Raw genomic sequence first — 24,091 nt, forward strand, 5'->3', positions numbered from 1 at the left:
TACACTATTAAATTCATACGTACTGTAAAGTAATAAATATGTAGAATTCATTGTAGGCCACTTGAACTTTAAACATTTAACTTAGAGTTTAGTTCTTATCCCAAATTATACTGGCAACTACTAACAATATGTGGGCTATATTTGTTGTGGTAGTGAAACAGAGAACAGAGAGACTCTTGTGTCGGGTTTCAGTGTCTATACTGTCCCATCCCACTTTACTGCATGTCTAGCCAGCTTGCACCTGATGTCTGTTGAACACCTGTACAGGTGTCTGCAAATGCAACTCAACACACCTGACCACAGACACACTGCTCTTTAATCACATAATAAACTGGTTTGAGTAATAAGATAGAAGAACTTATTTACCTTTGTTTCATTGGGATGTTTGCCCAATAATGTGTAGTGAGTAAGTTAATACATCAAACGAAAATGTTTGTTAATATTATGTTAAATATACTTTTAAAATCCAGATGCTTATTTTAGCTATAAGAGGTTTACAAGCATTTACACACATGTTTAGGTCTTTGATGTGGATACAAGAACAAAAACATCTTGCAAGACAGGATTGAAAAATAACAGAAAACATTAATGCAAAGCATGAAATAACATTGATGTTGTGTTTGAGAGCAGCTGAGCTAACAGGGGCTGTTAAAGTTTAAGATAGTCCCTAATCCAGTAAAAATCTCAGAATGTGTTTTAAACTCCAGCCACAATATCAAGAAATTTGATTAGCCATTTCATGACAAGGAATATGAGATTGAGAAAATGTGATTCTTCTTAACCGCTTCTGCTGAACAGACACAATGAAGAATGCCAGTGGGGTTTCAACACTGAGTTTGAGTGTGGAAAATGGAAATGGATGGAATTTTATGGAATGGTAAAACATTTCTCATTTGTCCAGTATCTATTGTCTCCATCTGGAGCTGGGCTTGGTTAACCAGTGACTTCTTCTGTCTCTCGTAGGCACACAGACTAAGCTGAGAGTCTACTGATCATATCAGTGATATGAGGTTAGGCAGAGGTAGAAGGTATTTGTGGGAGATTGAGTTTCTGTGTGTGTGGGATAGATAGATAAATGGAAAGATAAAAAGGGAGAGGGAGAGAGAGACATACAGAGAGAGCACGCGGCATCGCTTTTCTGTCTACTATCTACTGAACCTGATGTGCACCTGTCCATGTTTTGTCTCTTTGCATAATTTGTGTTTGTTTCCAAGCTCTGCATTTCATCATCCCAGAGCCAGACTTTGTTTTTATTCTTTTAAGTCAGAGTCCTCCCATGTCATTAGGGATCAGCATTATAATGAGGAGCTATGTGGTCTGTAGTCTGGATGCATTCTAATGGCCTCATGTTCGCAGTTAAACTTAACAGGATGGATCTGAGATGTAACCATGAAGTTAAGGCAGAGATAATGAATGCTGATGAAGTTACGACTTCCTACTCGTATTCCGTCTGTCTCACTTTAGAAGCCTGTTAAATAGATGGAGCAAGTGAGTAAGTCATTATTTATGTTATTTAAAGAAGCAACCAGAGTATTTAAGTATTTCATAAATATTTATTTATACACATGTTTGGTTTATTTACAACTCCTTTTCACATGGTGCATTGGTGCAGGCATAACCCATCAATTTTGAACATCTAAATTTCTGCAGAGCAACAAAGGCACTTTCTTCAGGATTTCTATGCAGGCACATGCTACATGTCTTCCAGTATTAAATGTATGTCAGTATTAAAGTAACTAACTTTATAGCTTCAGTTTACTTTGTGATCAAATAAACAAACCCTAGTACAGACAAAATCAGTGTGTCAAGAGATATTGCTACCAAATGGTATGTCCCATGGTTGGCGTGAATGTGCTGTCAGTAGTGTCAGTGATGTCAGTAGTGTCAGTGATGTCAGTAGTGTCCGAACGCAGCAACCACCCAAAACAGCAGTGTAACACCGTAGTATAGACAATCCAGTTGTTCATGTTCTCCCTCAAAAATGGACCCCTCTCGCCTAAATGATTGTGCAGTTTCAAAAGAAAGAGCACCCCCCCCCCCCCCCCCCCCCCACCTTTATTAATCATCATCTGGGCATAGGCACCTCTTCCCTATGGTCCATAGTCACCACTGAAGTTTTGGGACTGCGGGCTGGGATCAAGCCCAATGGGGTTACTCCTCTAGCTTTAAAGAGTTGGTCTGTTCCCCAGTGCAAACAGTGGGGACAGGGGCAGGTGATGGGATGGTGCATTGTATGGGTGGGTGGGTAGAGGGCTGCTGGGGGTAGCCCTCCAAGTCTGTGGTAGGGGGATTGGCCGAGCCGAAGGGGATCCAGGTGCCTCAGGGAAGGGGCAAAGGGGTTTTGCAGGGGTGTGGCGGTGGGTGCCAGCCCCAGGTGAGGGTAGAGGGGCAGCGGGAGGTGTGGGAGGAGGTGGTAGGGCAGGCCAGCGCTGGCCTGGCTCACCATGAGTGCACACAGGTTAGGGTCGAGTGGATGGGGCCAGCTTAGGCTGTGTCTCTGCCTCTTGTCCTTCATGCGTCTGTTCTGGAACCAAACCTGCATTTGGGAGACAGGGTCAGAATGAGTTCAGGGGTGCAGGGCAGATTAAGTGCACTCTCATGAAAGAAGATGTTCATTAAGTCTTTAAGTAACATGTTTTAATTCTGCTGATGTCTTTTTACCTGAGCTGTTCAATTTAATGGTGAGGCATTTGTCACTTTAGCAGACCTGAATCAGTAAGTAACTAGCATATTTTAAAATATGTTTGTACTGATAAACTAACCATTTCTGTTTTGGACATCACAGAGCTTGCCTTTGTCAGAAAGACACCATTATTGAAAGCGAGAGTTCTATGTACGGCCTCATCTTCTGCACATGCGCACTACACTCACCTTAATGGTAGTCTCTGGAAGGTTGAGCGTTGCTGCCAGCTCGCACCTCCTTGGCCGAGACACGTAGCTCTCCTTGCAGTACTCCTGCTCTAGGTGGGAGAGTTGCTCTCGCGTGAAAGCAGTCCGGTGCCTCCGACTCTGATCACCACTGAGAAGAGAACTGCGAGGGCTTGTGTCCTCTTCCCCCTGGTCACTGTCCGGATTGGCGTTTGGAACTGCCGGTGATTCTCGGCCCTCGGTTACTACCAATGGCAAGAGGGAAATAATAATTATATATCCCGTCGCAGAAGAGTGATCAAAAACATATATAATGCGAATAGACTCTAAAATAGCTATACATCCACGCGTTTTCGCACCTATATGAACATGTGACACCTTGACATTTTGAAAACGGGGTTTCTCCACGCACATAGGCTACCACAACAAGATTCCATGTGGACACATACATTCAGAGAAAAGAAAACAATCTAACTACTCACTCGTATTGCTGTGCATAACGTCCCAACCTTGACTTAAACTTTAGTTTTGAGTGCCGACGGTATAAATCCAAAGGACTCAGAATCCCAAATCACCAGGCATTAGAACACAACTGACAAGGCCAAAGGTCCTCCTTCACTGAACGCAAACCTCACCCAAAGAAGTTGGTTTATGGACAGAGAGGGTTGTGTTGTTTTGTAGCCACTGTTTAAACCCCCTCCCTCTCCTCCCTCTGTCTTTTATATCTTCCACCTCGTCCCATCTTTCCTAATGAGAGACACGGTCTGGTCTATCCGCCACGGCGCCGCCTGGGCGCGTAGGGCGAAGGAGGTGTTAAATTGTCTTTGGTCTCCGATCTGCCTTTGTACTTTTGTTATGGAGAATTAAGAACGACCTCCCTTTGCTCACTGTGACAGAAGCCTCCCCGGCGAGATAAACCAACCTGCGATTGTTCTACGGCGTTTGATGTTTGTATTTTTGGAAGTCAATCATTAGAATCCTAATGTTCGTAAATGGTAGAATAGGACGCCCCTGTAACTGGAAGTAGATATTCTATCTACAAAGACGAGGACTTCAGGCTAATATTGTATACATGTTGCATTAGTTATGTATAGATTACCTAGTTGTTTATGAAACAGAGGCCTCGATTTCATTTCATTATTACAACCATGGCAGAACTATACGGCATTTGTTAGACCACAAATTGACCATCATACTGAAAGATGTGATTGGTCACATCAAATAATGTGAAATTCGTGGTAGGCCTACTGCAGTGGTAGACTACTTAGTCATTTAAAGTTGTAAAGTTAATGCTTTGTTATACTTATCCTTCGGCGGCAGTTGGCCTGTCTATGGCCCTTAGCCAAAGAGGCCCCTGTACATACTGTTGACGATAATGTCAACATGATTACACGACTTCCACAATTTTTGATCACCAAGAGGCTGCATGATTCCCGTCAGAATGAGACTGACATTCGCCCGATTACCGATTGACACTGAGAAATGGTACACACACACACCTGTTTGAGGCATCTAGAGTTTGAATTAAGGGTAACGCTGCATCTTCACCAAAATGAGTTTACGACAACTAACTAGGATTAAAACGTTAACGGCTTTGAAAGCAATGGATGGACTTTTATTTTAATCCTTTAACCCTATAAAATAGGCCTTACAATATTTATGAGGCAAATGGGACTGAAACGCATTTCCACTATATGTGTATAAAAGAGACATCAATATTTGTGTGTGTGATGGAGGAAAGTGTGACTGTCCGTCTGTTTAATTTGGTGAACAATTGCCACAACTCATTACCTAGAAGCCAGTACTCCCTTCCCAAATTAACTTGTCCACTTAATGTCTGTCCATTACCATGAGACATAATGCTTTGGCTGCGCGACCACAGACCGTGAAGGAACGGCCACGCCCAAATGCTCACCTGAACATAGGGTGTGTGTGAGTTTGTCTAGTGGGGATCATGGTTGATTATCAGCTAAGATTGATTTAACACCGGCAATTATGTCGTCAGAGTTATGTTTTATGTCGGAGAACTACAGTCAACAAGCGTATTTATTTTACTCGGTCAAATACAGTGATAATCCTGACTACACTGAGCGCTGTGGCAGGTGATCTTCGTCTCGAGAAAGATGGCCCTTACACCACTGCCATGAGAGCATACAATGTCACTTTACCACGACGGGATATATTAAACATGACACGCATCACAGCGTAATTTTAACAGTAATTGGATAGGAAGTGTTAATTGTTCATTTAACAAATTGCAAGCTAAAGGAGACCAAAGAATGGCCCGCGGGAAAGCTGAGGGGCGAAATGGCTGGATCACTGCGCCGCTTTGTCTCGCTCTCCTATACCAATAAACGTCGCATCTGAGTGTCCTTCCCTGGATAGACACAGAACTTGCGCAGTGTCTATAAAACACGGACAGGTCTGCTCCGCATCCCAGACAAGCCAGGAAGGCTAGGGGCCCGGCGCTGGGAAATGGGAGATGGCTTGTTTTTCTGATAACATGTAGATGTTTGCATTGTTATACAGTGGCGCTCTTCAGGGCTTTGATCACAGGTTTCAGATGGCTACAGGCTCCGCGCCGACTGAAATGAGAGAACGGGTGACAAAAGTGGCGCTATCGACAATGGTGCAATCGGGTTGCAAATAAACCAGAAGCCAGTTTATGCATATGTCTTCCAGTGCGAGTTGAAAATGGAAAAATACTGGTAGAGTAAAAAAATAAATTGACAAATGAATTCACCGACACGCTTTGATTGTGGTCCAACATTGGTATTACATTTCCTGTTGCTGAAAGTAAAAAGTTTGGATAATTTGAAAATAAAGTTTAATACGTTTGTTTTTATGGTTTCAGAAATGCAATTAAACGGCTTTACTCATAGCTCACAAAAAACCGATAGCCTCCTCGACAGCGCGGCTATAGATGAACTGTAGGACTTTCTCTAGCCTACATGGTGGTGCGTCTATCCTTAATCAAAGCTTTCATTCATTCAGTGTTTCGGAAGCGTGCCTAGCCCTGTATAAAAACGTGCCATGAGCATAATAGAAACAGTGCTGAAACTGGTCTACACTGCAGGCGCGACGCTAATCGATTAACATTTAAACGCACACAGAACTGATTAACTGATTAAAGTTTTTTTTCCCATATTTTTTATAGTCATCATTTGGTAAACAGATATAGAACATTACGTTTAGGGCTGATGACGTCAGACACAGGAAACATCTATCTTTCTATGCTGAAGACCCGGTTTCTTGTATAGCAATCTCGTGTGATGTAGGCTATAGGCTAGTATGTCATGGAAAGCTCTCGAGATGCAGGCCTATTTAGACCTCAGTTCCCTTGGACTTAATATTAGGTACTCATAAATAGTTGTTTAGTCCGACATTAAATGCGGCTTTACAAATGATGTGCTTTCTTGACAAGGGACAAGTGTGCAGTCTGTGCCCCTTCTATTGGTAGTAAAGGGTGTCACTGCTGGCTACGACTTCTCTTACCTGAGGACACATGTGACGTCACACGCAAACCTCCTCCGAACTTGTCAAATCGACAGAAAATATGATGGTGGTTTAATAGGGGTCAATTTAATGATGACATCGCACTGTCATGTTAAACAAGGGTAAAAAGCAATTCATTTCGTATCAAGTGCTGCTGACGCTGTGTAGGGTACACTTAAGCAGAATAGGGATAAGACAGGTAAACGAGCATAAAATGTAAACACATGAAGTAGGTCTGCTTTCTGTCTTACTCACAATATTAGAAGGATGATTGGAAGATGAAATTATTAGGCCTATTATTAGGATTTCAGTTTATTTAAATTAAATTGTTTGTCCCATTCATTTCGCGTCAGTAATTTTCTGAATGAAACCAACCCTTTATTTTATAATTGGCCTACAATATTTCGTTCAAGGGTGACGTCAATATTTCGGTTGAGCTACATCTGTGATAACTTATTTTGCCGAATGCGAAGAAGAATGAAATGGCATCATAGACAATTGCAAAAACTACTGCATATATTCCAAATGTTTTGAAGCCATTCAATTGTTTTAAATTATTTTTTACATTTTTACATATTACAAAAATTAGAAGCTTTTCCTTCAACACATGAGTTTTGCACATATATTGACTTGATCATGTATGATCTGTGTCCACTGTAAATTATGAATTATATTCAAACAAGAACTGAGCTGTAGGGCTTCTTTACTATAAAATGCGAAGTGATGTGAAATAATGTAAATATGAAGTGTTTTAAATGAGTAATTGGCATGTTTCTGGTTTGACGTTTAGTAGTGCGTTTTGCTAAACTATTAGCTGATCACTCGCTGGGATCAGAAATATTTGCTCTGGGCTCTGAACCACCGTTATTTTTTGTTGTTTTGGTGCAGACATGCTGGTTAGGCGTAGGCTATTTAGTTAAACTCCGCCATTGCAAATAATGCATCTTGTGTTATCATGGTTTGAGGGACAAAAGTCAAGATTTCTGGTATGCCAGCTTGCCGCAGGATAGCGCATGCGTAGGACTGTCACACCACACCTTTGAGCGTCCATTAACTGTTGTACCGGTGCTTGTCCAAATGGCATGGCAGCGCGATGTTTCAGAATACCTTGTAGTTCTCGTGCCATTTTGAGATGGAAGGCGAGTGCCTTCTCCCTTGACTGCAACTGTAGTTTGTTAATTTAACAACGCTTGGCACTCATCCATACCCCTTGCTGTCTGAGCTCGACCAGATGTGTTTTCACACACACACACACACACACACACACACACACACACACACACACACACACACACACACACACACACACACGCAGAGACACTGGCGAGTTATTCTGGCTAGAGACATGGCTCTTACATATGTGGGACACGCGGACATATTGGAATTGCTGACATCACCTGCTTACTTTTCCTGTTACATTTGGCTCAGCACTGCAACTGCCACCTAATTTAAGTCAATTACAGGTGCACTGAAATGTCCAATGCTGTTAGAAAGCTATAGAAGCTTACAAAGAAAATAAGGAAAGACCCATTTCATCACTCCGGCCCAGGGCCTCGTTTCCCGAACGCTAAAAAGGACTTGAAATCGGTCGTAAGAGGGATCCTACGTTGCAGGGCCTCGTTTCCCGAACGCGCACTTAGCCTAAAAAGGACTTGAAATCGGTCGTAAGAGGGATCCTACGTTGCAGGGCCTCGTTTCCCGAACGCGCACTTAGCCTAAAAAGGACTTGAAATCGATCGTAAGAGGGATCCTACGTTGCAGAGCGGTTTCCCGACGCCGCACTTAGCTTAAGTTTATCTTTCGTTGAGAAGAATTCTACGTGTGGTCAGGACCAGTAGTAACTTCACACTTAGCGATGCAATCCACCAGGGGCGTCGTTCGGCCTATTATAGAAGAAATCCAAACGATGTTTCTGTGTATAGCACATTATGAGAATGTCATTGTTTCACCTGCCTATTCCCATCAAAATAGAAATAAAGAATATTGAGTATTTGAAAATAAAGATTATACAAAATAATATGTTATTGAACTAAGGAGATGGCTTTTCTGACTGTGTAGTTAGGCTGCAATATTAGGAAATTGACATGTCATTGAGCCGGGCTGGAAATCAATCAAGAGGGTGGCACCCGCTAGCCTATATATATTTATTGAGGTATTGTTCTTATGTCGACACGTCTTGTTATATTGGAACTTCATTCATGAGCCTATACATGGGTTTCTTGTATACAAACATTGAAGGCTGCGCGCGCAAATCCGCGGCAGAAAGCCATCTACCCTAATACAAATGAATACAGAAAGCCCAGTTTAAATGTATTGTTTATTACTTATTTAGCCTACCGTTCCCTATTCTGTTGCCATGAATGCTTGCACACACCCTCAACATATTCCCAAACGTAACCTTGTACATTGTTGAGCCTTTTTCTATATTTGATTTGATTTGATATTTTATTTTTCCTGGCAAACGGATGCTTCCTCCTAGGTATACTGAACATCTTACCAACTCTGTTAGAGCAGTTCACCACACAACAACTCCCTGTCATGTTGCCTTCCTCCACAGCTTTCTCATCCACTTCAACGTTATCTTGCTTCTTTCTGCCGCGAGATTGCGCACGCAACCAGTGATGACGTAGCCGAGAAACCCATGTATACACAAGTGAGAAAATCGACTCGTCTGACATCGACTGCTTTACTTTCAGAACCACTGTGATGGACAGCTGCACCCTAAGAGATACTTAAGAACTCGTGCACGTGGCGCTCGTGCACCAGACCTTTAAGATGATGTTCGGGAAACGCTCGTAAATAGAAAGTGTTACTGAGACTACTATGTCGCCAAAATCAACGTAGGCCGTTAAAATACGTCGTTATCGGGCCCAGTTTCCCGAACGCTAAAAAGGACTTGAAATCGGTCGTAAGAGGGGTATTGCAGAGCGGTTTCCCGACGCCGCACTAACAGCAATGATGAGTCTATGATGTCGCCAAAATCCACGTAGGCCGTTAAGATACGTCGTTATCGGGAAACTAGGCCCAGTCTGTCAATTCAATCGCCACTGTAAAGTTACAGAATTACCCTTTGCTGTAAACAAGCAAGTCTGTGTGCCTGGAGTATTTGCAAACAATGACAATATTCAGGACATTTTATTCTGAGTATTTGCTTGCAAATATTGAGAAGATTGAAACTATTTACCAGTCACCTTAAACTCGTTTTAAATTGCGCTGCATCGGACTTAAATGAACGGGTGAGCGGTGTTGGCGTGGCTATTCGTCTTTCCATCTGCCTTATGACAACAATACCGTTGTTTTTGTCTCGACAATGAACCTGGGCCTCGTTTCCCGATAACGACGTATTTTAATGGCCTACGTGGATTTTGGCGACATAGTAGACTCAGTAACACTTTCTATTTACAAGCGTTTCCCGAACATCATCTTAAAGTCAGGTGCACGAGCGCACCGTGCAAGAGTCCTTAAAGGCCCTTACATGCTTCTAAAGGGAGCATGAATTGCTAGGTGCTTACGCTTTGCGTTGGAGGTGTTGCCAAGCAATTCACACCCAGAACAATAGGCTTGCGTAAAATGGCGCAAGTCTAGAAAAAGGGGCCGACGCACGCAAGACGTGAAAAGTCGCGCAAGGGGCACGCAAGGGGCTTGCGCGGCCTCTTGCGCTTGCGCTTACGCTTACGTAACCGAGCATAAATCAGCCTTAAAGGCCCTTACATGCTTCTAAAGGGAGCATGAATTGCTAGGTGCTTACGCGTTGCGTTGGAGGTGTTGCCAAGCAATTCACACCCAGAACAATAGGCTTGCGTAAAATGGCGCAAGTCTAGAAAAAGGGGCTGACGCACGCAAGACGTGAAAAGTCGCGCAAGGGGCACGCAAGGGGCTTGCGCGGCCTCTTGCGCTTGCGCTTACGCTTACGTAACCGAGCATAAATCAGCCTTAAGTATCTCTTAGGGTGGAGCTGTCCATCACAGTGGTTCTGAAAGTAAAGTAGTCGATGTCAGACGAGTCGATTTTCTCACTTGTGTATACATGGGTTTCTCGGCTACGTCATCACTGGTTGCGTGCGCAATCTCGCGGCAGAAAGAAGCAAGATAACGTTGAAGTGGATGAGAAAGCTGTGGAGGAAGGCAACATGATAGGGAGTTGTTGTGTGGTGAACTGCTCTAACAGAGTTGGTAAGATGCTCAGTATACCTAGGAGGAATACAGAACAGAAGAGGGAACGGTAGGCTAAATAAGTAATAAACAATACATTTAAACTGGGCTTTCTGTATTCATTTGTATTAGGGTAGATGGCTTTCTGCCGCGGATTTGCGCGCGCAGCCTTCAATGTTTGTATACAAGAAACCCATGTATAGGCTCATGAATGAAGTTCCAATATAACAAGTGTCGACATAAGAACAATACCTCAATATATATATATAGGCTAGCGGGTGCCACCCTCTTGATTGATTTCCAGCCCGGCTCAATGACATGTCAATTTCCTAATATTGCAGCCTAACTACACAGTCAGAAAAGCCATCTCCTTAGTTCAATAACATATTATTTTGTATAATCTTTATTTTCAAATACTCAATATTCTTTATTTCTATTTTGATGGGAATAGGCAGGTGAAACAATGACATTCTCATGATGTGCTATACACAGAAACATCGTTTAGATTTCTTCTATAATAGGCCGAACGACGCCCCTGGTGGATTGCATCGCTAAGTGTGAAGTTACTACTGGTGCTGACCACAAGTAGAATTCTTCTCAACGAAAGATAAACTTAAGCCAAGTGCGGCGTCGGGAAACCGCTGTTCAGTAGGCTAGATCCCTATTTAAGAAATGGTACTTGTTTCTCTGAAGCATTGCCACATTGTCACATTATGGTTCATCAAGATGCCTTATTAAAGACGCTGAAGTGATGGCAGAACATCGTTATCAATCAGAAAGTACCTGTAACTGACGTTAGCTCAGACATTTGAAATGACACCAAATTGATAATGTACTACCAACATTGTTGCTGCTGCCTAACAAAAACTGTTCCTGGCTAAAAGTAATTTCAAACCAAACTGCGCTCTCTGCGTTTACCTGATAATATCATTCAGGCTATGTAAACTCTTGCGGTGGGATTGTCGGGAAAACATTTAGAAATATGTAGATTCAGCTTTTTTTTAATGATAACTAAGTCGAGTTCGTTCCAAATACACATAATGAACTTCGCGTGAACAGCAGGTAAGTGGTGCGCCACGCCTTTAATGGGCCGATTGGATTACAGGTAATGGTTTTGATACCTGCCCAGACTCACAGCGCTGCGTTCATAAAGTTTAGTTTATGGAACAAAGGCACGTTTCCCCCTCCAAACCAATAGTTATGGGAAGCTGTAGTACAAGCTGGCATTATAAATACAAGATGAAAGTATACATGGTATTTACTGAGAGGCACTCCAGAATCTTTTCCAAGGCTTTCTCTGGATCTGTATGGGATATTTCTTTAGTCGTCAAAACTTTGTTTACAGCAATATGTATGTCAATCACAATCCATTACTGGGCATTGGCTTACTGTATTGGTTGATTCGTTGATTACAATCAAAATGAGTCTTATTTTAATTTGTCTTGTCTCACCAAGGTTACTGTTTTGCGTTTAGCTGCGCAGCTTTGCCCCAAAGGACAAGCTGCGCCTTTACGCAAACCGATGTTGAACTCAACATCTCAATGACATTATTTGCTGTGTCTGAGATTTTGCCTCCAATTAACAATTAAGAGGGCAGTGTCACCGATATGCGAACAGCAATGAAATTAGACTGCCAGAGCGTTGGGTGTCTTGCGACAAGCACCTCTTTCACTAATTAGAGAACTCATTAGTCGTCTGTACATTATGAATGACCAATTATCATTTCACCTTCAATTGTGATTAACATACAATGATCATATCAGAGGACGCCTGTAATATCCTGTCAGCAGAATGACAGATCCATGTCTCCCTGTATTGTTATTCTGCTCTGACGACGTCTGTAAGAGACCGAAACATGTCTCTAACATTTTTTTTCTTTAGTATACAAACATTAGATAGATAAATATTAAAAATACAGTCACAGAAACCAACCAATGGTTTTAGTATAAAGAGCCGCGCGCCTACAATGTTTTCTCTAAGAAGAAACAAATTGTACCAAATCTCTCCTAACAACAGCGTGCTCCTTACTCACGTGTTATACTACATCATTTCATTCATACTGGCACAAATGGTGACAAATAACCGATTGACCACTCTGTACTTTTTTGTCACTTTCAGAGGTTTGATGCGTAAAGGTCTTTGGTATGCACCATTTATAAACAGATGAAGAATTTTCGTTAAAAACACTACTGCACTGTTGTGATTTAGGAAAATGTTTTCGCTGCTTAGAAGCCACTGCCTCAGTGTTCTGGTATCTTGTCCGGTGGTACACGTTTACTATATCTCGGTATTCTATTATAGATTATATTTTACTTGGATATAGCCTACTGTAAGGTCACAGACACACCATACATATTTTTACAACTGAGTCAGGCGTTCTTGAAATACTAGTTTGTTTGTTAAAATGTGAAACTGTTTAGTTGTTTAGTTCTTAATTTCACTATCAAAACAGTGTGGATTTTAAAGTCTTTCAAAAAATATTTCAATTCGAATTCGTAAATGACCACACACCTCTTTATTTACCATAATTAGGGCGCGTTTCCATTTCAGCCTCAGCATTATTGGTCCAAGCCTGATCCCATTCGTCGTGTTTTATTTTAGAAATGAATCCCTCTTTATGGGAATTGTGAGGATTTGTTTTTGTTTTCTTTATAGTTCTCCTTGAATTTATAGAGATGCAGCAAACACACTGGCAAAACGTGTTCAGCACACAGATACAATCCAAATCCTTATTAAGTAGTACAAAGCGAGGTTTCAGAGTCTGAGAGCACAACTGGAACCATCCTGGCCTGTAGAAACATAAAATTCTTGTTTTGCTCACTGTCATGAAAGCTGCGAGTTGGCTGTCAAACCTTATTACAAATCTCATGATCTTCTAAATGTTCCTGTGGAATAAATAATATTCTCCATATTATTATTAATGCTCTTAATCACCTCATCTGGGTGTCTTTGTGTGTTTTAAAGCCAGATAAAGAATTCATGTATCACTGATGTGCTTTTTAATTGTCCAATGAGAACTTACACTGTAACTGTGTGCATTGAAGGTCTACAAATTGCACTCTGTCTGAGGAGTACAGACTGTAACCACATGAGTGCCATAATGTACTGTTTACTTGCAATTATTAAGGGATTATTTTACTAATCTGTCTGCTGTACATATATGAATACATGGATACACACACACACACACACACACACACACACACACATATATATATATATATTGCTGCAAATGTAGTTGTCCTGCTCTAGAATTTAGGCTATTTTTGACACCCTCTGTATTGAGTGATACAGCTTGTGCTGATATCTTCCTGTAAAATGAATGCTCCTCACACAATACCATATAGTACAAATGGATGCTCCTCACACAATACCATATAGTACAAATGGATGCTCCTCACACAATACCATATAGTACAAATGGATGCTCCTCACACAATACCAAAGACTACAAACGAGTGCTCCTCACACAACACCAAAGACTACAAACGAGTGCTCCTCACACAATACCATTGTACAAATGCAGTATTTGTGTAATTAGTGCGACATCTGCACTGTTTGATTGACATGAGGAGTTTTGTTTTCTTCTTCATTTAAAAGGGCCATATGAAACAAAACACCTGTGTCCGAAGCCCTTAAGGAACATTCTTTTTATTATTATAATTTCACCTTTCATGACACTCATTCCAGTATTCTGACGGACCAATGGGAGTATGACTCATCAAAGGGCAAAGATGGAGAATGTTCAAGTATGTGCCACACTAACCACACTTTTCATGAAATACCTGCAGGTTTTGTCTTTTCACTCCTGCTAAGACCTCTAGCGCTCACTACAGGGCCTTGAGACTGTCTTACCCAAACATGATGCCATTCCTCCAGCGGAAATGTAATAAGATGGTGGATTCCTTTTTACCATTGCATGGAGCTTTAAATATGTCTAATATCCGCCCTGCTCTCCAACTAGTACAATCTTCAAACATAAATGTTAACACAACAGATACAACAGATGGCTATCAAGCCACATAGCATGCTCAGTGATCAGTATTTATTGTAATGTACAAAGCCAGAAAATAATTGTACATCCTTATTTCTGCAAAATCGACATGATGCGTCTGACAATTTATACACCAAACGAGCAGATACATTTGCATACATATGACATGGAGACATGGCGATGAGTGACTGGTTGCTTAGAATAGTTTTATCCTAGATCTGGCCTGTGTCTAGTAGAGATTGGCTGGATCCATACTTGATCAGGATCTGATTGTCTCCAGAATTTGCTGCTAGATAAGGTTAAGGTTAGGAAAATCAGGGGCAAGTAACAGACAGGGGGCAGCACCCCAGCACTGTGACTGACAAGACAGTAACGTGTAAAATGGAAGTATAGCCGACTTGCTGTTTTTGCTTTTGCAATGCATTTCAGATGCCAAACTTGATCTGGATGATAGTCTAATGAAGGATGGATTCGGGGGTATGTTCACACTGTCAGTGTTTTTTGCATGTCCGATCAGAATCTGATCTTCCTGATTCACTGTCCAAATTATTGGAAGTGATCATGTCCGGTTTCGGTGTTAGTGTGGCAATCATAATTTTTTGGTCTCATGTACATTGGTTGTTATAGCAATGTCATTCCACCCGGAAGTAATGTTGACATTAAACAATACAACGTGAGGTGAAATTAAATTAGCCTGTTAATTTATCTTATGACAATTTCTAGCTGTGGAGCAGGATTTATAAAAGTGACTACTCGCGTCTCAGAGACGGAGGTTTGCCATCGCCGCTTATCAATGGCTCCATCCGCCGCCAAACTATGTTTCCTGCAGGTGTGATATAGGCCTTTACATGTTGCGTCGAAAGTCAAAGACTGAAGAAAAAACATTTGGAATACAATCAGGATCGGTCAGACCTAAATGGATTAGCAAAAAATTGATTTTATTAGAATACTATTTCAGACAACATAAACAGATTTGAGGGAAAACAAAGACTTGCTATATGTGTTAAAATCGGATATGCACATAAATCGGAGTTTGACTGGCAGCCTGAACATATATACTTGTGATATAATGCAGCTATTAACAAGTGTATTTGAAAAGTAGACTTTTAGCTTTTAGCCTGTTATTTCGAGCAGAATACAATGTTTGAAAGCATGTAGTTAATCATCCTGCTGAGCCACCCTAGCAAACAGCATGCAAACACAGAAGCTGTGCTTTTATTTTAGACATGTCACTGTGACAACAAAAGCCATTGGAATACAGAAGGACCAATAAAATAAAGCCAGGTGAAATGGCTTCCTGATAGCCTTATCTTGATGATATAGCTATCGGTTACAACGTGTCACGGATAGCCTATATATATACACAAAAATGGGGTAGGACAAAATGGGTTTAGTTGCCTCGCCATAAGACCATAATGTGGTAGCTGGATACGTTTTAGAGATTTGATGTGTGGATAATATCTGAGACAACAAAGTACATAATGAACACACAATGGAAAATGGAGTTGTCCTGCACTTAAAAACAATCCTTAAGAACATTTCTGGTCTTGGGGGTATAGCCTATAGCCTATGAGAGACTACCTTATTCCCTGGACAGTGCAGTGGCCGATTATTCACGTTTCTGTGTCCTAGCGCAAGAGTCGTTTGCATGGAATGAAAATGTAAAATCAGTACGTTCGCAAAAGAATATACGGCCTCTGAGAGAGAGAGTCTCTTTTCAGCAGACTCAGCAACACCAGAAGCAAACCTCTTTCCCTCAAAACAGAGTTAATGACGGTGCATTTGGTAACTGTTAGAGGCATTTATGCAACCGCGTAATAGCTGGCCTCCATCACTAAACCGTTTTAACACTCTCACTGGCGAACAAAAGGGAAATTTAGCCCTTTTCAATTTCTTCTGTTTCACAAGTCGTGATAAACAGTGCTAGGCATGTCCAGTCATGTTTATTCTTAATCTTAAACAACTTGATGAATTGCAACGAGTTCAATTAATCTTACAGTTCTTGTATTTGATACCAGCAATATTGAGTTATAGAACGTGTATGGACTCGGTGTTGCGAATATTTTGTAGCTGTAGTCTATAATTGTTGAGGCGACGGTAACAGAACTGACCGAGCACCATGGCAACTGCGCAGGCACATGCACACAGAGTACTCTGGCAAAAATACGCACAGGTTCAAGGTCAAGGTCATTGCTTCCATACTGCCTACTTTCCACTTCCACGTCCTTATCGAATAAGGTTCTCACCCACAAAATATTGCATAGTATTTATCAGTTTTGAAGATCTCTCCACACCTATATGTGGCTATGAGCTTTAGCAAAACAAAATAATTGCTTCCAAGGCGTCAGCCAAATAAGTATGGTGCTAAATATGTTGCTATTATATATTAAATTAATTTTGAAACTAGATTCAGGCTGTTCATGGCGACAATTTAAAGACTTAATCGGGGATGAAACTGTGAAGTTTTATTGACATCATTTAGACATTTGTGTGAGACTATCATTTGACACTTTGGCATGATCAGAAATAAAACGTAATCAGTTGCTTAACTCTTGGACACGCACCAAGTACATACATATAAAGGAGGCTAAAGGAGTTTTATATAGACATGAATTATCTACTACCGGACCAAATCTCATTACTTTTGGCAAAGGTAACCGCTGACTTCGATATCTAGACAATCAACATAAAATGTATGCAGCTTATTATGTGACTCAACAGAGCATTGCATTAATATATCTATTGTACAGTGCCCTTTGGAAAACGCTGATCTGCAAAAACATACAGTTGTTCAGAAGTTACAACACTAAGACCTACATGTGTACAGTACAACCTGACGGTGTGCAGTTTAACCAGTTAGACAAATACATGAAAATCAAGCAAGGTACGGTTGGGTTTGACTACTGCAGCAATCAGACCCGACATATGCATAGATATATCCGTTTATAACTTAATTTGTTGACACGTCAACACTTAGCCTATTTATGTATTTAATAGTGCAACTGAATTGATAAATAAAGTGAAACGAGAACAAACATATGCAATTCAAATCAAGCAAGAAGAGGGATTATGCACGCCTGAGTTAGTAGATATATTGCACTCGTTCATGAAAGTATTTTGGGATACTGCATCTCGACTAAGTCCGATACAGCATAGCGTAGTTAGCCTTAAGGACTAAATAGTAATATACATCGAGTCAGCTACTTAAATTGCTGCATTGGCAATGGCTACAATAAACTAAAATTGGCTGCGTTGTCCTAAATAGATGATCGACTTTTCATTTTAGACTGAATGTACAAACTGAATATCGGGTCACTGCGATACATTCACACACTACTAGTTAATACAAAACTAAGTTGGTCGAGGGAATACAATGTCGATTTAGCGATATTGATTAAATAGGCATTGCTTTCTTGCTCGATGAAATCGAGACATTTAAAGAAATAAATCTGGAAGAAAATCAATGGTAATATTTCCATCGAGTTTCCTAGTTAAGATTTACGGGAATTGATTCATATTTGAGCTAAACACGAATTAAAATGTTTAAGAAAGGTCAGTGAGTAGTTGATCACAAACTTCATCACACGTGTGCATGATACCTGCACGCCACACACAAACGAAGTCTGTCTTTCTGTTTCATGCTGAAGAACGGTACTTCTACCCCAAATTCAGACTGCTGCATCCAATGCCCCGTAAACGGTTACCTACAGTTGGATATTTACATCTTAAATCATAAGCGAACCAGTCAGACTGAAAAGGCGTTCAAACGTGTATAAAGACATGTCAAAAGACAACATCAATCAAACCTGCCTAAAAGAATGGCTTTAGTGAAATAACATCATACTACAATTGTTTTTCTCTCAAGGCAGAGAACGTCCTTGATATACTTCAAGCCAAGCCAAAATATTTCAACATCCATGTCTAGCTAAACAAATGCTAGCATGTTATCGTCTGAACACATACAGTAGTCATTAGCCGTCGTCCCTGGTTGGCAGCCTTCGCAAGAAGGGGGAAAAAAACGAGTTACCGAATTCCCCAAACTGAGATGCCCTTTCCTGAAAACTTACCCGGCGCGTATTCTGAGTTTTTGAAGAGGGTATTTGTTTTATTCTCGAATGGAGTGTGTAGCGTGATGTGTACCCAGCTTCCATTGGAGTCATTGACGACGTGCAAATGGGCAGGAAGTTTGACAATAAGACTATTATGGCATTTCCTGGGTACAGTAGCTGGTGTGCGCCAGTGCAACATGTGCCACGAGGCTACCGCGCAACAGCGTCACCAAGCCATGGCGCGTAGCATTGACTTGTTGCTACTGACTGAAACTGTAGGCCTAGATATGAGTTTAAAGTAGCCTCGTCGTCTAAAATGTAATACTCTGCACGTTAGCAAACATGACTGATACATTTCACAATTTATTGCATGTACACTATGGTTGCGAAACGTGTGTCCATGAATGATTTATCTAACTTCACACGCCATCCTCTGTCTGATAACTGAATGGTTATTTGTTTTCGTGGGAGCGTTATCCTCGGAAGTTGAGAGTATTGTTTGTTTGTGATGACACCACTGGTGTCAAGGCCTTGAACTTGAGGGCATTTGCACAGGGAGGGGCCCCGCTGCAGGCCTTCTGAGCTGAGACTTCTGGGAGGGCCAGACTCTCTGCTTTAAACTTGGCCTTGACCTTCAGGGCCCCGTCTGACCTGTATGTAAAGACTGTCTGGGGTGGGGAGGAGGGGTGCTGTTCATGCCTCTCTCTCTCTCTCTCTCTCTCTCTCTCTCTCTCTCTCTCTCTCCCTCTGTGTGTGTGTGTGTGTGTGGGGGGGGGGGGGCAGAGAGAGAGACTGAAGAGAATAGTTGAAGAGAGGAGGTATGTAGCCTATTTGTGGGATGGGGGTGTCCTGTTTTTCTCGTAAACATATTCCATGTGCAAATCCCGTACTAATGAGCAGATTCTGTCTGTTCTACATTACAGCTGTAAATATTCCAAAGTCAAATAAATGCATTTATCTTATCGTGTTTGGGTTAGGAGCTCAATGCGTGGTATTTAAAAGGCTGCGTAGGGATTTGGCAGTAGACGATATGATGACCCAAAACTAATTTACTGACCAAGTGTGTTTTTGCCCTCAGTCGTACTGTATTCGGTGCTTTACATTTGAACGCGCCGTCTCTGTGGCACACGTACATATTTCTGCATAATATTGCGGGATGTACTGTATATAATGGTCCAGAAGCTGTATGTTTATTAAGGGTGAAATATGTTTACATATGTATACAAAATGGAAGATTTCATTTGAGTCTTTATTGTCGCACATACTTGCCTAAATAATTTTGCCTTCGTCCAGTTGGGTATGGGTGCACTCGAAATTTCTGTGACATATGATTTAGCCTGGAATAGCCTAATCGTTTTATTCATTACTCGCAGGATTTGTGATTGCCAAACGACCTTGAATGTGTGGGCAACCAATAGTACTAATGTTGTGGAAAAACCTGAAACATCTAAAAACACATTTAAGAGGAGTTTGCCACATGCAGCGGTATTCTTGTGTTCAAAATAATGGGCCATAGTTAGAGAGTTGTTGATGTTTAGTCCAATGTGAAAGGACACCAGTTCAGTATAAGAGCTTGCTGCCCTGTAATAAAACTTTTAAAATACTTTGCAGAAATGTATGAAATGCCGAGTTATGATTACAGTTTTTTTTTATGAAGGTGATAAATCTTATTTATGCATTTGGCACGGGCGATTATTACCCATTAAATGTGTCCAAAACTATTGAAAAATATTCAAGAATTTACAAATCTTATCAAAGGCAACATCAAAAAGATATAAGGATCAACTAAATCTGTTGACTGTGTGGTAAAAAATATATATATTTTGAAGTAAAATACGTCTCTCCTCGAATTATGGGAGAGGTATCACAGTTTATTTGGTTTAAATAATCCTCTTACTGCATATTAAGGTAAATAAATAGTTCCATTAAACAGACCACTCAGAAATCATTCAGTATTTTTCTTATATCTTTTTACTGTGCAGTAGAGATTTCGCCAAGCACTTTCCCGCACTCTAGTCAGTCATAACTGGACCAAACTCTTAACAACCACAGACCTCAGAACTATTTAAAGCTCCTGATTAAACAGTCCCAACAATATAATGCTTGAGTTAAAGTCATATTTTTTTGGATTCAGTACTGCATTTATTAACTATAATTAACTTACATCTTATAATTAACTTTTGTTATGTATTATTAACTATTTTTGATTCTGTATTGCATTTATGACCACAATCAATGCCATTGATGTTAATATTAAACCAGAGTGCTGATCATCCAACAACTGAAAAAAAGCACCCAAGACTGTTGTGGGTTTAGTGGGCTATGTGACTCATTTATGTCCATGGTTTGTCTGCATATGACGCGTGGCATTGAGCATTCTGTCAATGTGGGATGGTATCGCTTAATGATTTCTAAGGCAGAGAATCCTAAAAACCAATGCAGTCTTGTTAATGTATCAAATATGTCTCCGTGGATGATATTCTCGCCGAACTGAATGGAAGCTCACAACTATTTGCAGCTTTGCACCTTTAGCCCGTTTCTGTCTGTCCCTGCAAAAATAATTCTTTGACTCAACCGTCAAGGTTTTTGTGCGGTGTATCACGTGGTTCGGATTTTAGCCAATGAAGGCGCACCTCTTCGGACGGTAGACCATTGCGTCAATGCAGCGGAGTGGATGTAACCAAGTGTCCTGAACTGGACCTCGGTCTTTACAGCAGAATTCTCCGCCCGAATGGTGAGCGTGATATGACCACCTCTTTGGTCCTGAATCCTCGCTGGGCGGACACGGTTATGTTTGTATATGAAAACAACTTGGATGAGCTGAACAAGAACATGGAGGGTCTGGTTGGTAGCGGCAATTTCGCAGCCAACCAGTGCAGAAATCTTATGGCTCATTCTGCCTTAGGGGGTCACCCGTCCAGCCTAGTGCACAGCTCTAGCTATTCCGGCGTGGATGTACCTGGATCAGGTTCCAGTGAAGCGGGCAAACAGTGCACACCTTGTCCAGGGGTACCTCAAGGCTCGTCTACGGGTCCCTTGCCTTATGGCTACTTTGGCAATGGCTATTACCCCTGCAGAATGGGGCGGGGTTCGCTGAAATCCTGCACTCAGCCTGGTGCGCTGAGCTACTCTGCGGAGAAATACATGGACACCCCCGTCACGTCCGAAGAATACCCCAGCAGAGCCAAGGAATTCGCCTTTTATCATGGCTACCCAAGCCCGTATCAATCTATGGCTAGTTACCTTGATGTCTCAGTGGTGCAGACTCTGGGAACGGGGGAGCCACGCCATGACACCCTGCTGCCGATGGACAGCTATCAGCCATGGGCTCTCACAAATGGCTGGGGCGGCCAGATGTACTGTTCCAAGGACCAGAGTCAAGCTGGACATCTGTGGAAATCCGCACTAGCAGGTAAACAGAACTCTTCTATCTTCTATAGCTACTGCTGTGTGCTTTTGAAAGGAGACGGTTTTACGCACAGTTTTTAGCTTTTCATATATTCAGCTTTTTAAATGTATCTTCATTTAAAGCTAAATCATAAAAATGGATAATGTTTTTGTATTCATAAAATTGACATTTGCCGTTATCCTACCCTGTTATTAATACAGGAAAGCATTAGCCAATTCAGATTTAAAGATACCGATATATTCTTAAGTAATATACAGCTTCTGTATGACAGCACGTCTTTATTCATATATATGGTTATATAGATAAAGATATATTTCAAGGATATGGGAATTAAGGATTCAAGCTGGAATCAAATTTTAAAATGGGATGTCTTATTTGGACAGTAGACGAATGATAAGGCCCAAAACCCATGAGTTACTTTGTTGTTATTCATTCCAGATGTAGTGGCTCACCAGCATGACGGCAGCTCCTTCCGCCGCGGTAGAAAGAAAAGAATACCCTATACGAAGGTGCAGCTTAAGGAACTGGAAAAAGAATATGCGGCCAACAAATTCATCACGAAAGACAAGAGGAGAAAGATTTCCGCCGCCACCAACCTATCTGAGCGGCAGATCACGATCTGGTTTCAGAACAGGAGGGTAAAAGAAAAGAAATTCGTCGCCAAAGTCAAGACAAGCGCGCCATAAACATGGAGGAACGAGTGGCCATGGCGCGTGAGACTTTCTCGTTTTTTCTCTCAATGACTTTGGAGAAGTGATTGGAAGAAAAAGTCAACGCAGTTCTCTTTCAAATTTGGGCTCAAATCTGTTTGTTGTTGCACCACGCAGTTGCATCGTAGAGTTCCCCGAGAAGAAAGAATGGACTATAAAAAAATAAACATAAAAAAACCTGTAAGGACTACGTTTTAGAGGCCTGTATATACAGCACGTGCCTGATCTAATGTATGACAATAATGTCCTCTTACTTAAAACTGTGCTTTTACTTGTATTTTACTGCATTTAAATGTTATATGTGTGTTGTTGTTGCTGCAGTAGTTTAGAAAAAATATTGTGCTATCAATAATATCCTTAATACTGTTTATAACGCCTGTAAAACAGTATGAAACTATAACGCAATGTATAATAAATTGCTTAATCTCAAGAGACCTTTATGTATTGAATTTAAAAAAGGGATTAAGTTTGTATTACATGCAGCCTACATATAATGCAACAAACTGAAAGCAATAATCGCAAACTCTCTTCCTGTTGTTCCAGTTTATACTAATGTACATATCAATGTAAAATCAACCTATATATTTTACATATTAAAATCAATCTATATATATATATTTTATAGGCGAAGACGAACAACACTTCACACCATATTATTTATCCGGGCTTCAAAACAGCACTAGTTTTAGATGGACGTGTTCCAAATATTCTTCTTGCGCGTGAACACTGGACTTTCAGATTCCGCATTTTCTGGGGTTTCTGGGATCCCTAACATGATTTGTTTTAGAATAACAAATTGACATAGTGATTTGACTCGAACTCAACTCCCCTGACTGACACTCTGTGATGATGCAGTTGCTATTCCTTAGCATTTTTGTCTCTGCATTACGCAATACACTTTAACATGGAGATCAATCGCCATGTCTCTAATATATGTTCCACTTAAACTTATACGAATTACTACGAAACATCGACAAAATATAAAATACTGCACTTTTACCGAAATATGTGTAATGTTCTCATTTCATGTGCGTGCAATTACTGATATCCAGCGTTTGTATGAAGCGTTTAAATTGTTAAGTAAGCCTGAGACAGATTCACTAAACGAGCCCTTAACCTTGACCTTGACAGTCACGTGCTAATAGGATGAGCGGAAGCTTTTGTCTCGCCAGGCCATGAATATGCGAGAATGTCTTGGCTGGGGTTGCGCACACACCGTATCCCTTCAAACACATACCAACTGCCTACTTGTAATGACCTCTTTCACTAAATAAAACGCAATTTAATTTCACTTTGGAGGATTTAAACCAGGTCTTACGGGCACTACTGACACGTAGAACAAGTCCTGCTTTCCTACAGCTCAGTGTGGGCTGTAGGCCTTGGGCTGAACAGAATGAAATCTCTCCTCCAAAATA

The 24,091-nt window shown here is 41.0% G+C and overlaps 2 protein-coding genes across 2 annotated transcripts; one reads left to right on the forward strand and one right to left on the reverse strand.

Moving 5' to 3' along the window:
- Positions 1-2,065: 2,065 nt before the first annotated feature.
- Positions 2,066-3,366, reverse strand: eve1 (even-skipped-like1; the record flags this gene model as incomplete). Its single annotated transcript, XM_080856195.1, has 3 exons — positions 2,066-2,536; positions 2,872-3,113; positions 3,351-3,366. 3 exons carry the CDS (start codon positions 3,364-3,366, stop codon positions 2,066-2,068), a joined length of 729 nt encoding a protein of 242 aa, XP_080712321.1.
- Positions 3,367-21,302: 17,936 nt separating this feature from the next.
- hoxb13a (homeobox B13a) lies at positions 21,303-22,652 on the forward strand (the record flags this gene model as incomplete). The annotated part of the gene is made up of 2 exons (XM_080856388.1): positions 21,303-21,969; positions 22,405-22,652. 2 exons carry the CDS (start codon positions 21,303-21,305, stop codon positions 22,650-22,652), a joined length of 915 nt encoding a protein of 304 aa, XP_080712514.1.
- Between the last annotated feature and the right edge of the window lie 1,439 nt (positions 22,653-24,091).

Source organism: Sprattus sprattus (genome assembly GCF_963457725.1).
Source record: "Sprattus sprattus genome assembly, chromosome: 18".
Taxonomy (NCBI): domain Eukaryota; kingdom Metazoa; phylum Chordata; class Actinopteri; order Clupeiformes; family Clupeidae; genus Sprattus; species Sprattus sprattus.